Source organism: Herpailurus yagouaroundi, unplaced genomic scaffold (genome assembly GCF_014898765.1).
Source record: "Herpailurus yagouaroundi ecotype Mexico unplaced genomic scaffold, PumYag 139, whole genome shotgun sequence".
In the NCBI taxonomy this organism is placed as follows: domain Eukaryota; kingdom Metazoa; phylum Chordata; class Mammalia; order Carnivora; family Felidae; genus Herpailurus; species Herpailurus yagouaroundi.
The window spans coordinates 67534638-67551162 of record NW_024412394.1 but is presented as its reverse complement, the minus strand read 5'-3'; the positions used below and the strand labels follow the sequence as shown (position 1 = coordinate 67551162).

The window sequence follows — 16525 nt, the reverse complement described above, 5'->3', positions numbered from 1 at the left end:
TTAACATAGTTATTTAATTTTCCCACATCTTTTCAGGTGAACACACTTTAAATTTGTAAGTCAGGGGCTGCCTATACCCATACATTAACTTTTTAAAAGTTAATTAAGTTAATTAAGCTTTAAAATTTCTCCCATAATCACAGAATGTAAAAATGTTACAACCCTACAAATTTTCTTATTGCTTACAGAATTAAAGAAAAATTTGTCATAATATCTAAGAACAATGACAAATGCTATTTTGGTAAAACTCTGAATCTTTGGGCAGATTTCTATTCCATGCGATTTTCTGTAAAATTAATGGATTATTTCTCAATTCCCCTGAAATGAATATGGAGCATCAATGTAATTATATAGAACCATTTACACAAAAATGCTTTATTTGCATTTCATAAGATTTCAGAGGTTTTTACTCAGTTTGCAACTTAACAAGCTAAAAGTAACTACCATAAATATGGCTTAATTGCTTAGTTGGTTTAGCTTTGAAACTAAATACTTAGCAACTGCAGTTTCAGAAAAGCTTATTGACCGTTAGTGTTCATATCTCTCAATCATTCCCAGAATTTTATAATGTTATTGACTGAAAACTTTTAGTGAATTTCTCTTCTACTACTTCTGTATTTTGAGTTTGGAGGTCAATCTTATTTCATGCTAAAAATGGCACTTCCTGAAAATGGTAACCTAATTTACCATCATATAATTCTCTTTACTTGTTAACCTTACACTAAAAAAAAAAAAAAAAAAAAAATCACTTTCCACTTGGTCCATAGATGGTTTGAGATTAAAATTTATTTGAAGACTAAAAATCAGCATGAATTACTTTCATCATCAACTTTTAAGACCACATATATGCCAGATAAGGTGCTAGGAGGCCCTAGGAGTTAAGCTATATTGAGACAAGGTCCCTGTCTGCACATACTAGAGAAGAAAAAACCATGTAAACAATCACACAGTGTTATAAATACTACCACAGAGGTCTGTATAAGATGCTATGAGGAGAAGGGTCATATCCGAAAGCCTTCTCAAAGGGGATATTTTTAATGATCACGCTGGTAGGCTGAATGAAGTCCTGTTGCCAAAACAGCACGAGAAAATTTGCTGACCTTTATTCCTCAGCAATGTACTTCCTTTTACATTATTAATTTTCTTAGCACACTTGTTTTTAGCTACAGTAATGATAAACTAAAGGTAAAGAAATGTTCAAATAGTTCTAATAAGACTTTATATTATCTTTTTTAACAGCCCAGTTGAGTGAAGTATGAAACAGAATATTCACAATTTGGAAATATTTTAATGACCTACTATCTATTGTATTTTCTAGATGAAAACTTTTCAATTCCTCATGATAAGAGGGGAGTTCTTGGAATGGTCAACAAAGGCCGTCACAGCAATGGGTCACAATTCTACATCACACTACAACCAACGCCCTATCTAGACAGAAAATATGTGGCTTTTGGGTATGTGTGCTGTACGTTTGTCTGTATAATACTCATATATGGGGGTGCCTGGGTGGTTCAGTCAGCTGAGCATCTGACTCTTGGTTTCGGCTCAGGTCATGATCTCACAGTTCATGGGTTCAAGCCCCGTGTCAGGCTCTGCAATGATAGCACAGAGCCTGCTTGGGATTCTTTCTCTCCTCTCTCTCTGCCCCTCCCCTGCTCATTCTCTCTCTCAAAATAAACAAATAAACTTTAAACAAAAAAAATTATAATACTTACATATGTAAAAACGTGGTTCCAAAAGATTTGGTATATGGTTTATGAGTAACTGAGGATAGAATTTTAAAGCAAAAATAATATAAATATAGACAAACATTTAGAATGAATATTTCATAACAAGCGTGCTATCTTTAAAAAACAGAGGGGTACCTGGTTGGCTCAGTTGGTTAAGTGTCTGACTCTTGATCTCCGCTTAGGTCTTGATCTCAGGTCGTGAGTTCAAGCCCCGCTTTGGGCTCTGTGCTGGTTGCAAAGCCTACTTAAAAACATACAAACCACAGAAACCATTTAGGCACAGCCATTATAATGTTCTGACCATCCATCCATCCATCCATCCATCCACCCATCCTTCTATCTTCAGCCTCAAGGATATTATCTTCCTATTTATTATGAATAATACCATAGCGCTTAATAATGTAGATATATCTAGATGCAAAAATGAGGTGAAGCCATTTAAATACTGTACATGAACATTTTGAAGAGATAGACGAACACTCCAAATTACAAGTAACTTTTTTTTTTTTTTTAATTTTTTTTTCAACGTTTTTTATTTATTTTTGGGACAGAGAGAGACAGAGCATGAACGGGGGAGGGGCAGAGAGAGAGGGAGACACAGAATCGGAAACAGGCCCCAGGCTCCGAGCCATCAGCCCAGAGCCCGACGCGGGGCTCGAACTCACAGACCGCGAGATCGTGACCTGGCTGAAGTCGGACGCTTAACCGACTGCGCCACCCAGGCGCCCCACAAGTAACTTTTTTAACTGAACAATTTAAAATATGGAAACATCTCAGGTAATAATTATTAGAATATATTATCAAGTTGCTTATAGGCATGTGGACCTAAAATGGATGACGAATGTACTCTTTATCAATCTAATGATGTCTTATTAGTGAAGTCAATATAAATTGAAGTTTACTTGGTCTTCCCTGAAATGATGCAGAGCATTAGAACTTTTCTGAATACGTATTAGATTATTCCAGCCACTCCATAGAAATAATTGCCGACTCTTCTTCCCATGAAATTTCATAGCAGTTTTAATTTTAACCACAATTATTCCTTCACTGTAATGCAAGTGATATTTCTAGATTGAAAAAGCAGAAAGTATATTTTCATCCAAAGATTTCTTTCAAAAAAGAGATGATTTTATATTAATCAATGCAACCGTCTGGCCCCACATATTTTTTCAGCTTTCACTTCTGTTAGCCTCCTGATTCATTCATTCAGCCAGCATTTTATTAGATACCTACTATATGCCAGTCATGGTGCTCAGTCCTGGGGAAAGAGTGAAGAGGCACAATGTCTGCCCTTTAGGGAGTCTCCAGTGTATTAGAAAACCAACAGCTATAAGTCAGTCAGACCTGGGCTATGCCCGTTCTGTAAAGAGTGCACCAGGGATACAGGAGAGAGAGAAAACAACACCCTCCAACTCCATCAGTAAAAGTGAACGCAGATCCCTAGAGGGTGGCAGTGGAATGGAGGATGTGATCTCCTTTTGATGATTGCTGTTTTCCATGGGATTCACCATCCTCCAGGGGAATCTTGCTCACTCATTTTTGTTGTTACCACCACACTGGTTTTAGGGAGGCACTGCACCTCTTTTATTGTTCTAGCTCAAGTATGAGCTCAGTTAATCCCTGACATCTCCAAATCACAGCGGAGTCTGAACTGAAACATTTAAACAAGACCTTAAAGAACACTAGGCAGAAGCAGACAGGTAATACCCTAATAGGCAAGTAGATACTCCAACAAAGTGTAACTCTTTCAGGGGTACCATCCTTCCCCACTATAGGACTGCCTCTAGTGTTAATGCTTTCTCTTCCTATCATCTCAGAGCATTCCCAGGTTTATCTGACCTTCTGGAAGCCCAGACATGATTAGCAAGGTCCAGAAAGAGAAATTTCCCCTCCTTTTGAGCCCTAGTTTCTGATACATCAACTTGCCCCTTCAAATAGATGGATAACACTAGGAATTGCCTTCAGAGGAGACTGTATCAACCCACAGTCTTACCCCAGTGGTTACACAGGGAAAGAATATCAAAATACAAAGCTGTAAAATCTCCATTCATACATGCATAAGTAGAAAAGGTGTATGTTGGGGACAGTGGTGGGGGGAATTAATTTCTTTATAGGGGATGCCCAAATGGGGGAAGGGTCATAGAAAGCTTCATGAGAAGGTGAGATGAGTACTGAAATTCACATAGAAGTTAGGCAGAGAAGGCTGGCATCAAAATGAGTAAAATAAAATTTTAAGAAGAGCGAAGAGCTTTGGCAGAAGGCTTTAAGAAGTAAGGAGAGCATCTTATCTACAAGTCATTTGATCTGGCTAGAGCTTAGTACCTAGTGGAGAATGGAGAGAAAGGAGAGTGGAGAAGAGGAGATAGTTAGGCCCAGGTCCCAAAGGGCTATGAATGCCATTCTACTGAGCAGAGATTCCCCACCCAAAGGGGATAGGAAGCCACGGAAGAATTTTTAATTGGGAACAACGCGACCAGGTTCTTATTTTGAAAAAAATCTTTTTAAAAGAAGCGAGGAATTAATTAGTTTAGAAGAAGCGAGGAATAATAGTTGCCAATTAATTGGCAAAGGATGAAAATGAAGGCGGAAAGGCCAGTTAAGAAGCGATGATAATAGTGCCATAAATGAAGTCCTGGGCCACAAGGCACTGGCAGTACAGGTAAGCAAGGGAAGAACAGAAAATTCAAGAAGTAGTTGGAAGTTAGATTCAACAAGACTTTATGACCATTTAAATGGTCGTGGTGAGGTCATGGGAAGAGTCTAGAGTGGTGGTATCTAATAGAATTTTCTGCAGTGATGCAAACGTACCATAATCTCTGCTGTCCAGTATGATAGCCACCAGCCACATGTGGCCATTGAGCACTCAAAATATGACTAGTAAAATTGAGGAACTAAATTTTACTAAATTTTAAATTAAAATAGCCCCATGTGGCCAGTGGCTACCATGTTGGGCAGTGAAGGTCTAGAAAAACAACTAGGATTTTAGAACTGATTGGATGGTTGGTGCCATTCACCAAGATAGAGAATACAAGGAGGATATGGGAGAGGTCATGAATTCAGGATGGACAAGTTGTGTTTCAGATTAGGATACCTACACTAGAGGCAGGTGGCAACTCTGGAATACCAGAAGTGGTTATTCACACTGGGCAAAGGCTGGAAATGGAGATTTGGAAACTCAACATGGCAACTGAACCACAGCCAGCCAGAGTACCCTCACTCCCAGAAGAGCCTCTGGGCTTTTGCTTATCTTGTTCCTTTCTACCTCCCTCTAGTCTGCCAAAATCCTGTTCAAGGCTTAGGTCAGAAACCTCCTGATTACCAAAAAAAAAAAAAAAAATGCATCTTCTGTCCTAACACCTGTCACAGTGGAGAGATGCACACAGTAGGTGTTCCTTCAATATTTGTGAAACCAATTTGTAGAACAGGTTTCATTCACATCCTCTTTAGTCAGAGGTCAATCTGTCCATTTATCCCTTGCTCTTCATCCTCAGACTGTACCTTGTGTCAGGCTCTGTGTCACGGTTTCTGCCAGAGGCAGAAAAAGAGATGACTAGAGGGTGATCAGTGTCAGCACGGCCATGTCCTTATAAAGGCTCATGAAATGGAAACCTCACCTCCCCCTCAGCCACTGTTTCCGCCCAAACACTGGCAAAGGGCATTAGTCCTATGTTTAGGGTTGACTCCCTGGTCCATGTTGCTCTCTTTCAATTGAGAGAACCATCAGAAGTCTAGCTCTACTCAGGGAAATTCCAGCTTATGGCTGGTGAATGTCTGGAGATCCAAACTACCATGGCTTTGAACTTTTAGTCATGTATTCAGTGGATGTTGATTAGGTGCCTACATTACGTTAGGCATTGAGTATTAAGTAAAAGCATGAACCATGTCTTCATGGGAGAATCAAAAATTAATCAAAGAATCATACAAATAAATGTCAAGTTAACCCTGATAATTCCCATAAGACTGGGAGCTTGACATAAGCAGAGGTGGGCCCTGGGAAACTTCCCTGTGGAGTGATGCTGAGGGAAGTGGGGGGCAGGAGCAAAACAGACAGATGTGGCTGGAAAGCAACATGGGATACTGAGGTACTGAAGCCAGTCCACCTGAGGCAGAGAATGAAGGGAGCACACCATAGGACAGCACTGGAGGGCAGTGGGGAGGCCGGCCATGGCAGGCCATGGTAGACATTTTTGGTCTTTATCACAAGAATAATGGGAAATTATTGAAGTGTTTTAACAGGGAGGTGAGATCAGACTTGCATTTTTTTTTTAGATTTGCATTTTTAAGAGAGCATTCTGACAGCAGTGAGAATGACAGATTTCAGTCTGTTCTGATCCCAGAACAGATGTGAAGGAGCCATGGCAAAGTGGACACATCTACAGCTATTAATGATATTTATGACAGATGTTAATCTAATTCATACAAAATAGCCTCAGCTAAACAAGATAGGACTCAATTTAGGAATGGAAGCTAAGTGTGAAAATTTATGACTAAGTTTTCCATTTTTTCCTCCTACATAGGCAATTGATTGAAGGAACACAAGTTCTTCAAAAACTAGAATTGGTTCCAACAGAGAATGAAAGACCAAAACAACGCTGTATGATTGTTGACAGTGGAGATCTTTATGCCTGATTTTCATACAATATTTTCTGACAACTTATTATTACGCGTCTGATAAGCTGTTTCTGTATTTAATTAAACAGTGCCTGATAAAATTTAATTTGAAAGCTGTGCAGACCGCTGTAGGTTGGCCCACCCGACACCTAACCCCTCCCCATTTTTCCTTCCTGCCTCTGCCATAGAGACTATAAAAGCAAAACACTTCATTCCCCAGCCTCCTTTGCAGCTAGTCATGGCCATGGGATACCATCTGGCCAGTGAGACAGGAGTAGAATGCCAGTGGTCCTGCCCCTTCCCTTCATCCAGTCTTGAACGCAGACAGCATGGAGCTGCGAAGGAAAGGTCAAGAAAACTAGAGATGTCAGTCCCAGCTCTTGAGCTGCAGAACCAATTCCAGCAAGCACCTATCTCTGGACTTTTTCCTGTGAGACAAATAGACCCCTGCTTGCTTATGTTACTATTGGTTGATTATTTTGCTACTTGTAACCCAAACCATTCTTAATTTAGCAGGGTACCTAATGGCCTTCCAATCCTAAAACATTTTTAACAGAATTATGTTGTTTATAAAATACATTTTCTACCCTGAGAAACTTGGTAAATGACCAAATAGAAAAGAGGCAGTAGATAAATTCATTGTAATATTTCATTGTTTATACACAGCATGCAGAAAAGGGCATATACTTTCGATGTTTCTATATGACATGAAGAGAATAGTTGTCTCTGACCATACCAACCATATGAAAACCAAGAGCTTGGACTGTTCATCCCAACCCAAATCAACCCTGTGGTGGTTGACACTCCTGAGATGTTATTGGGGGTCTAGCTTTATCAGCTGCTCCTTAATCTAAGATTCTCAAACCCATCACCTGGGGAACATTTAAAACAGAGACTGCTGGACCCTGTCCTTGATCTACTGAGTCAGAGTCTCTAAATATGGCGTAGGGACTCTGTGCATTCATTCAGCTCAACCTGGAGCTTCCTAAGTCAGCTGGGCACTAGTCATTTGGGATTCACTGCAAGACATAAGTAACTGGTTTCAGCCCCTTCTGTGTAGTCACTGAAGTGTGTGACTCTGTTAGTGGTGACCTCGCTCAGCTGCCTCCACCACCACCGCCGGTGCATTCATGCTCTGCCCAAAGCCATTGATTGAGCTTTTCTTACCCTTAGTGGAAGGTCTGTCTTCCATGAATGATCTCTCTTTAAGCCAATCTTAAGGAGGCAGACCTCTAATTGACTTGGGGGTTGCCAAAAGTAGGCATATGCTTTTTACTTTTCAGTTTGAAATGACTATACATTTACAGGAAGTTGCAAAAATAGTACAGAGCAGTTTTGTATACCAATCACCCAGGTTCTCCAATGGACATTATCTTACACAACTATAGTATAATATCAAAACCAGGGAACTGACATTGGTACCATGTGTGTTATCATTTTATCATGTGTAGGTTCATGTGACTGATACCACAGTCAAGACACAGATCTTTTCAAAAAGACCTCCCTTGGGCTACCCCTTTATACCTACTCCCCTGCTCCCCACCAATAAACAGCTTTTATATTGTTATTTGGTATATGCTTTTATACTAAGATTGGAGATGGGTGGGGAGAAGGCATGCTGCACATTCTCAAGTGACCCAGAGGCAGTATAGTGTTAAGAATGTGTGTTATGGAGCCAGACAGCCTGGGTTTGAATCCTAGCTCTGCCATCCCCTGGATGCATGGACTCAGGCAAGAACCTCAATGTGTCTCTATTTCTTCATGTCAAAGCAGAGGACCTACCACATAGAGTTGTTGTGAGGGTTTACAGAATCAATAATTTGTATGCAGGACCTAGAATAGGACCTTTTATGCTGTATATGCTCATCAAATGTATGCTTGACAAATTACTGGGTAGAACTTTCAGGGTGTGGCCTGGGAAGTTGTATTTTTTTTTTTTTTTAATTTTTTTTTTCAACGTTTTAATTTATTTTTGGGACAGAGAGAGACAGAGCATGAACGGGCGAGGGGCAGAGAGAGAGGGAGACACAGAATCGGAAACAGGCTCCAGGCTCCGAGCCATCAGCCCAGAGCCTGACGCGGGGCTCGAACTCACGGACCGCGAGATCGTGACCTGGCTGAAGTCGGATGCTTAACCGACTGCGCCACCCAGGCGCCCCCGAAGTTGTATTTTTTAAAAGCTCCTCAATGACTGATTAATAGCCAGATTTGGGAAACAGTGAAGAGGAGATACCTCCTCTTCCTCTATTCTGAAGAGTTTGAGCCAACCTGAGAGGTTAAGCTGTTTGTATGAAGTCCCCAGATCCTCTCTGGGCCTTTGGATGGGTTCCTCTGGTCACACTGGTGACATCTCAAAGTGGGGCTAGGACTGCCACAGAGACTCTCACCAACTAGTGAAGCATGTGATGAATGAAACTGATGCTTTGCAGAGATCCTGCTTAAAACAAATTACAAGCATTAGTCATGTAATAACAAGCAGCAGAGCAATTCTTACTGGCAATGAACCCATATACTAGGTAATTAAGCATTTTATCTGATATGAAAGAATTGTGTATCTGCATGGGTTAAGAAACGGATTCCACCTCCCTTTATTTTTCAACTCACCTGAAATGTAAAGGTAGAACTCTGCCAACCTTCTAAAGGATGGCAAGTTCATGGTCCCTTTCTTTGCTTCCACTTCCTACTCTCAGGCTGTGTGGAAAGTTTAATCACAAATCTGTGTATGCAGTGGTTCTTATTACCACCATTTAAGGGTACACACTGTGGGGCTCCTGGGTGGTTCAGTCAGTTGAGCACCTGACTTCAGCTTAGGTCACGATCTTGCGGTTTGTGGGTGTGAGCCCCACGTTGGGCTCTGTGCTGACAGCTCAGAGCCTGGAGCCTACTTTGGATTCTGTGTCTCCCTCTCTCACCTCCCCTGCTCTCACTCTGTCTCTGTCTCAAAAATAAACATAAAAAAAATTAATAAAGGTACACCCAGTAATACTTCTGTATTAAAATGTATTCTGTATTGGGGTGTCTGGTGGCTCAGTTAAGTACTGACTCTGGATTTCAGCTCAGGTCATGATCTCACATTTCTTGAGTTTGAGCCCCATGCTGAGCTCCATGCTGGCAGTGCGGAGCCTGCTTGGGATTCTCTCTCTCCCTCTCTCTCTGCCCCTCCCCTGCTTGTGCTGGTGTGCTCACTCCCTCTAAAATAAATGAATAAACTTAAAAAAATGTATTCTGTATTAGGATGATGTATATGTTTAGCCATGTCATTTGGAGAAACTGGTTCAAGGACTCAAAAGCTTATCCCAATTAACTCCAAATTTTGTTTAATATAACAAAATTTTAAGACTCTCCTTTTGATTAAACAGAAGGAATTCTAGATTCTTCCATGTCTACAAATAAGAGAGTAAAGGCATTCTGGGGACTTATATACAAAATGTTAATATTGTGACCTTTCCCTAATTGCTAGTATGGCAAAGTCTAACGTGTATGCCGTGTCTTACATTAAGCCATGTGAATAAGGGGAGTGTGGTATCTGGACATTTTTCTTATTTTGGGAAATTTGAGATAAACATTTAAAATTCTATCTACCTGAGAATGCAAGCTGGGGCAGCCACTCTGGAAAACAGGATGGAGGTTCCTCAAAAAACGAAAAATAGAACTACCCTATGACCCAGCAATTGCACTACTAGGCATTTATCCATGGGATACAGGTGTGCTGTTTCGGAGGGAAACATGCACCCCATGTTTATAGCAGCACTATCAACAATAGCCAAAGTATGGAAAGAGCCCAAATGTCCACCGATGGATGAATGGATAAAGCAGATGTGGTGTGTACACACACACACACACACACACACACACACACACACACACAATGGAGTATTACTTGGAATCAAAAAGAATGAAATCTTGCCATTTGCAACTACGTGGATGGAACTAGAGGGTATTATGCTAAGTGAAATTAGAGAAAGACAAAAATCACATTTCACTCATATGTGGACTTTAAGACACAAAACAGATGAACATAAGAGAAGGGAAACAAAAATAATATAAAAACAGGGAGGGGGACAAAACATAAGAGACTCTTAAATACGGAGAACAAACAGAGGGTTACTGGAAAGGTTGTGGGGAGGGATGGGCTAAATAGGTAAGGGGCACTAAGGAATCTACTCCTGAAATCATTGTTGCACTATATGCTAATTAATTTGAATGTAAAATGAAAATAAAAAAGTGTGGAAAGTAAAAAAAAAAGTGTACTAGCCATATGCACTTCTGTGAATTACTTCAGGAAATTTAGCTATTTTTCTATAATAATGTAAATATTTTTCCAATATAGCAAAGACATTAAGTCTTTACCTATGTTAGTTTGAATAAATATTTCCCACCAATAAAAAAAAAAAATTCTATCTAGCATCTCACACCTGTCAGAATGGCTAAAATGAACAACTCAAGCAACAACAAATGTTGACGAGGATGTGGAGAAAGAGGACCCCTTTTACACTGCTGGTGAGAATGCAAAGTGGTGCAGCCACTCTGGAGAACAGTATGGAAGTTCCTCAAAAAATTAAAAATACAGCTACCATACAACTCAGCAATCACACTACTAGGTATTTATCCAAAGGATGCAAAAATGCTGATTCATAGGGGCACGTGTGCCCTAACATTTATAGCAGCTCTATCAACAATAGCCAAATTATGGCAAGGGCCCAAATGTTGTCCATTGTCTGATGCATGGATAAAGATGATGTGGCATACACACACACACTGGAATATTACTTGGCAATCAAAAGAGTGAAATCTTGCCATTTGCAACAACGTGGATGGAAACAGGGTGTATTATGCTAAGCAAAATAAATCAAAGATAAATATCACATGATTTCACTCATATGTGGAATTTAAGAAACAAAACAGATGAACATAGGGGAAGGGAAGGAAAAATAAGAGAAAAACAGAGAGGGAGGCAAACCATAAGAGACTCTTAAATACAGAGAAGAAACTGAGGGTTGCTGGAGGGGAGGTGGGTAGGGAATTGGGCCAAATGGGTGATGGGCATTAAGGAGGGCACTTGCTGGGATGAGCTCTGGGTGTTATATGTGAGCGATGAATCACTGTGTTCTACTTCTGAAACCAATACTCACTCTATGTTACTAGCTTGGATTTAAATAAAATAAAAAAAGAAATAAAATAAAAAAATAAAAAAAATGAAATTCTATCTAAAGAATTTGTTTGCTCCAACTGCAAACCATGCCAGTTATCTGTTAATGAATGAATAGTCTGGCAACCTCAGGGTTCCATATTCTGAGTTTTTGCATTTTGTACATATTTTAAATTAGGAGTGTTTTAGTCCCAGTTGCCTAGCAATGTGGCAGTCAAATCACTTAGCCAAATCACTCAGTTGTAGAAAGAAAAGATAGAAGTAAAGAAGATATTAGCTCCCTCTGCCTCTAAAACTTTAGTGATTCTCTAACTAAATTTATAAAATCAGTAACAACTCTATCAACTTTTGGGTTTCATTTTCATTAGTAAAATAGGGGTACTTGTATCTCACAGCAGTTTGATGATTAATTGAGATAATATGTGAAGACACTTCTGCTGATGCTTAACACATAGCAGCTATTTGATAAAAATTAGTTTCCCTTCTGGAACGTTAACCTGCAAAAGCCAGTCAAGCTGCCACTGACAAAAAATATCATCATCACTTCAAGAAACACCAAGTCCCAGGGGCGCCTGGGTGGCGCAGTCGGTTAAGCGTCCGACTTCAGCCAGGTCACGATCTCGCGGTCCGGGAGTTCGAGCCCCGCGTCGGGCTCTGGGCTGATGTCTCAGAGCCTGGAGCCTGTTTCCGATTCTGTGTCTCCCTCTCTCTCTGCCCCTCGCCCGTTCATGCTCTGTCTCTCTCTGTCCCAAAAATAAATAAACGTTGGAAAAAAAAAATTAAAAAAAAAAAAAAAAAAAAGAAACATCAAGTCCCTCTTATGTTCAGTCTTAGCTATTGTCCCTAACATCACATTCATTTTCAATTGACTAAATTTATTAAAAGGAATATACTCAAAATTAAAATGGATGTCCATCTTTCATATTGTGTGCTGACAGTTCAGAGCCTGGAGCCTGCTTCAGATTCTGTGTCTCCCTCTCTCTTTGCCCCTCCCCTGATGACACTCGGTCTCTCTCTCTCTCAAAAATAAACATTAAAAAAATTATTTTTAATGGATCTCCATCACACCTAGTGATATGCTCTCCCTATGGAAACTCATTTTTGAAAGTACTATAGTAATTATATTATCAACCACCCTTCCTAAAATGGAATCTTAAATGGGCCAATCTAGTCAGTCCATATCTCAAATAAATTTTATATCATACAAAACGTCTGTAACAAACTCAACAGAAACATACACCGCGTAAGGTACGAAGTGTGGAATTGATTAGAGAGGGCTTTGAAAATGTAAATCATAGGTTCTTTTGCTTCAGTATAAATAAGAAATGCTTGAGCCTATCAACAAAATACAGGTTCCTGAGCCTCACCCCCATTTCCGATTCATTGGGTCTGGTGAGGGCCAGAGAATCTGCATTTTTAACACTTTCCAAGTGAGACTCATGCTGCTGGTCTAGAGACCACACGTTGAGAACCTCCAGGATGTATTAAAGACATAGATCTACAAGACCTGTGCCTTGCAGGTATGTGGAAGAAAAAGTTACAAAATACAAAATGGACCACAGAATAGAATGAGAAAAAACGATGAGACAAGAAACTTTGATTTTGTCAAGGTAGATGAAGATGGCATAGAGGTATGCCAACACTGCTCGATCAGAAGGGACAGTGACTAGAGGCCTGGTTCAGGGTCCTGGAGCTCCTGCTGGACTGGAGCTCAGGCCTCCCGCCGCAGGAGAGGCAACAGGCAGAGGCATCTTGGGATGGGGGAACTGGGACACTTGGGCGGCTCAGGGCAGTGCCCTATTAGCAGTCAGTACAAAAATCACTTGAATATTTTAATAACCAGAATGTCCATCTGGGAGTGTTCTGGCTGAAATCAGCTCTCCAAGAGAGGATCAGGAGGAACACAATGAATACCTAGGCACAGAGGGAAGCAGTAGCTAGTGCAGGGTATCAGAAAGCTGCCTGGGGTGTAGTTTAGCTTGAACTGGGGTTGTTCCTTAGGAATATGTTAGAAAAAAGGATTCCATTTCCTAAAGGACTAAGGCATATAATGGAAAAAAACTCTAGCAGACCGGGTTTGAAGCAGAATAGAAATAAAAATAAATACATCTCAGGTGCCAGCCTAGACAGAACCCATATCCAAGAGTTTTGTGTTTGTACCCTGACCTTACATTTATTTGTAATGCAAAACAAAACAAATAAAAACTTTACAGAACGTTTTGCTTAATGTCATCTTGTAGATGATTCACTACCAGGAACTGCAGCAATTTAGATACCTAGAATAGTTCTCCACAGGTTATAATAAGCAGGCTTCTCAAACTTTAAAACACATGTACACATGGATGTTGAAAAAAATGCAGATTATCATTCAGGAGATCTGAGGTGAGGCCTGAGATTTTGCATCTCTAAAACATTTTCAGGAGGTATGAGTGCACTGGGTTCATGAACCACACTTCGAGAAATAAGAGTAAAGCTGTGGTTTTCAACCTAAGTTGCAAAATTTTTTTTAACGTTTATTTATTTTTGAGAGAGAGCGAGCGAGCAGGGGAGAGGCAGAGAGAGAGGGAGTTTATTTATTTTTGAGAGAGAGAGAGCGCGAGCAGGGGAGGGACAGAGAGACAGAGGGAGACACAGAATCTGAAGTAGGTTCCAGGCTCTGAGCTGTCAGCACAGAGCCTGACAGGGGGCTTGAACCAATGAACTTCGAGATCATGACCTGAGCTGAAGTCTGCTGCTTAACCGACTGAGCCACCCAGGCACCCCAACCTAAGTTGCAGATTAAAAACATGTGGAGAAGGGCACCTGGGCGGCCCAGTTGGTTAAGTGTCCGACTTCAGCTCAGGTCATGATCTCACAGCTCGAGTTCAAGCCCCAAGTCTGGCTCTGTGCTGACAGCTCAGAGCCTGGCGCTTGTTTCGGATTCTGTGTCTCCCTCGCTTTCTCTGCCCCTCCCCCCCCTCAAAAATAAATAAAGACATTAAAAAGGTAAATAAATAAAAACACGTGGAGAGCCCAGGCATTTTTCCAGACTAATTCAATTGGTACTCTGGCATCAGGAATTTTCAAAACTTCCCAGGTGATTTCTATGTTCAGTCAAGGTTAAGAATAACTGTCAAGTATAATGTTCCCTTCTGAAACCCTGGAATAGTTATGGAAGACATATCCATAGCCAAAGTGGAGAGCCTCCTAATGACAGGATCTCTAGTTTATCATCAATCCTAATCACAGTGTTAATAAGAAATTGAATCTATAATTTTAGCTTACTATTAATCTTTAATTTATTACAATCCTCTTTGTTGAAACTTATTTAAATATTACAATGTTTAATATATGTTATCAAAACTGTGCTACAGGGGTGCCTGGGTGGCCCAGTTGGTTAAGCATCTGACTCTTGATTTCAGCTCAGGTCACAATCTCAGGGTTCTCACCCCGCGTGGGGTTCTGTGCTGACAGTGCGGAGCCTCCTTGGGATTCTCTCCCTCTGTCTCTCTGCCCCTCCCCCACTAGCTCGCGTGCGCGCTCTCTCTCTCTCTCAAAATAAAAACTTAAAAAAAAAACCAAAAACAAACTGTGTTACAGATGCCAGTCCTTGCTACAGAACACTGAAATGACTTTGAAAATCTTCCTTGAGCTAGCTTAACAGATGCCACGTAAAATAAAATAAGCCAATGCTTCTCTAGTTTTAAAACGAGAGTGAAATGTTCTCTTATCAAAAATCTGAAGACTAGAGTTGAACATCCAGGTGACAAATCATAAAACAATGGTCTCCACAATGGGGTGTGTTCATCCTAGGATGTAAACAAGTTGATCCACTGGAGTATAGGAAGAAAACAGACTTCTATTATATTTTTAACTTAAAAAAAAAAAAGTTTACTAGTGCCTTCCTTTGGATGTCAGACGGTCATATGCTACATACATGCTGTGGGAAACATACGGTGAGAGAAGAGCAGCCAGTTCACTAACGGCCGATAATGGGACCTCATTTAAGTACTTGGCTGCACTCTCATTCTTCCAGCCATAGGTTGGATCAACCATCATCAGCTTCTTATTTACATCCAAGCAAATCTCCAACTAGTGTAGTCAATAGAACAAATGTTCATAGTCATCAGGGTACAAAAGAACCCCACTGGTTAGATCCTCGAAAGTAGTGAAGATGTGAAATTGAGGAAAAAATGGTAAAATGTTTATGGAGTCAACTTTTTTGGTTTTTTCATAGCAAAGCAGATCTCAAAAAAAGCAAATAACGTTCGCGCTATTTTATTAGGATTAAATGTGAATAAACTTGCATGATAAGTACAAATAACTGAAAACAGCATTAAAATACCTTTTATAGTCCAATTTTTACTATTTAATATAAGCACGGCTGCAATTGTGAATATTTTGTGAGACTGGGCATCAGATGGCGCTCACCCTTACTAAAAACCTGAGCAGTGACAGAACATTAACAGGCATTTCGAAATTCAGCCCTGTTGCCAAGCACCGTTTTTCGGTCAAGTCACTTTTTCTGAGTCTCGGTTTCCTCACCTGCAAAGTGGGGGTGGGAACGGACCAGACGGATTTCCAACCCAGCTTGTCTTTGATTCTCTGTGTGGTGGTGGCGTTGACTGGCTTCTGCTACCAATGGCTGAAATAGAAAGAAATTCAGAAAAGACAGGTTGGGCAAGTGTGATAGAGGTAGACGGTGTTCGGCTCTGGTTCGAAGGCAGGACGCTTTCGGCGTTTTAGCCGCTCACTCTAGGTGGGCGGCGGAGCAGAAACTCAACCACGTGGTTTCTTCATTTCCCTGGGGGATCCCAACACGGGGTTATTTCCAGAAAAAACAATTTTCAAAGGACAGAAGCGCGGGTCCCACTAAAGTTCTGTGCAAGCACCCTCGGAATGCGGGAACACACCACAAACTTAATTCACGTCCTGATTCTAAGTGCACTCCACGAAAACCACAGCCGGCCGGACACAGATCCTGGAGGCGAGGCCCAGAAAGTCACGTGGGACCGCGCATTTACAGCCTAGCTGGTCGCTCGGGTGGACGCCGAGC

The 16525-nt window shown here is 40.8% G+C and overlaps 1 protein-coding gene and 1 long non-coding RNA gene across 5 annotated transcripts in view; one reads left to right on the top strand and one right to left on the bottom strand.

Moving 5' to 3' along the window:
- PPIL6 (peptidylprolyl isomerase like 6) overlaps positions 1–6447 on the top strand; it is a 32306-nt gene extending 25859 nt beyond the window's left edge. For 3 of the 4 annotated variants that reach the window (XM_040474359.1, XM_040474358.1, XM_040474357.1), the window contains 2 exons: positions 1319–1454; positions 6248–6447. In XM_040474359.1, the coding sequence (XP_040330293.1) occupies positions 1319–1454; positions 6248–6359 (248 nt within the window). In that variant the 3' untranslated portion in view covers positions 6360–6447. Of the gene's footprint in view, positions 1–1318; positions 1455–4261; positions 4390–6247 lie in introns of all 4 variants that reach the window. The other variant, XR_005789952.1, reaches the window with a different exon arrangement.
- LOC121029889 (uncharacterized) lies at positions 1927–16376 on the bottom strand. Its single transcript, XR_005789955.1, has 3 exons — positions 16015–16376; positions 15425–15627; positions 1927–1971 (listed from the first exon to the last, which is right to left on the bottom strand). It is a non-coding gene; the product is annotated as an uncharacterized LOC121029889 (long non-coding RNA).
- Between the last annotated feature and the right edge of the window lie 149 nt (positions 16377–16525).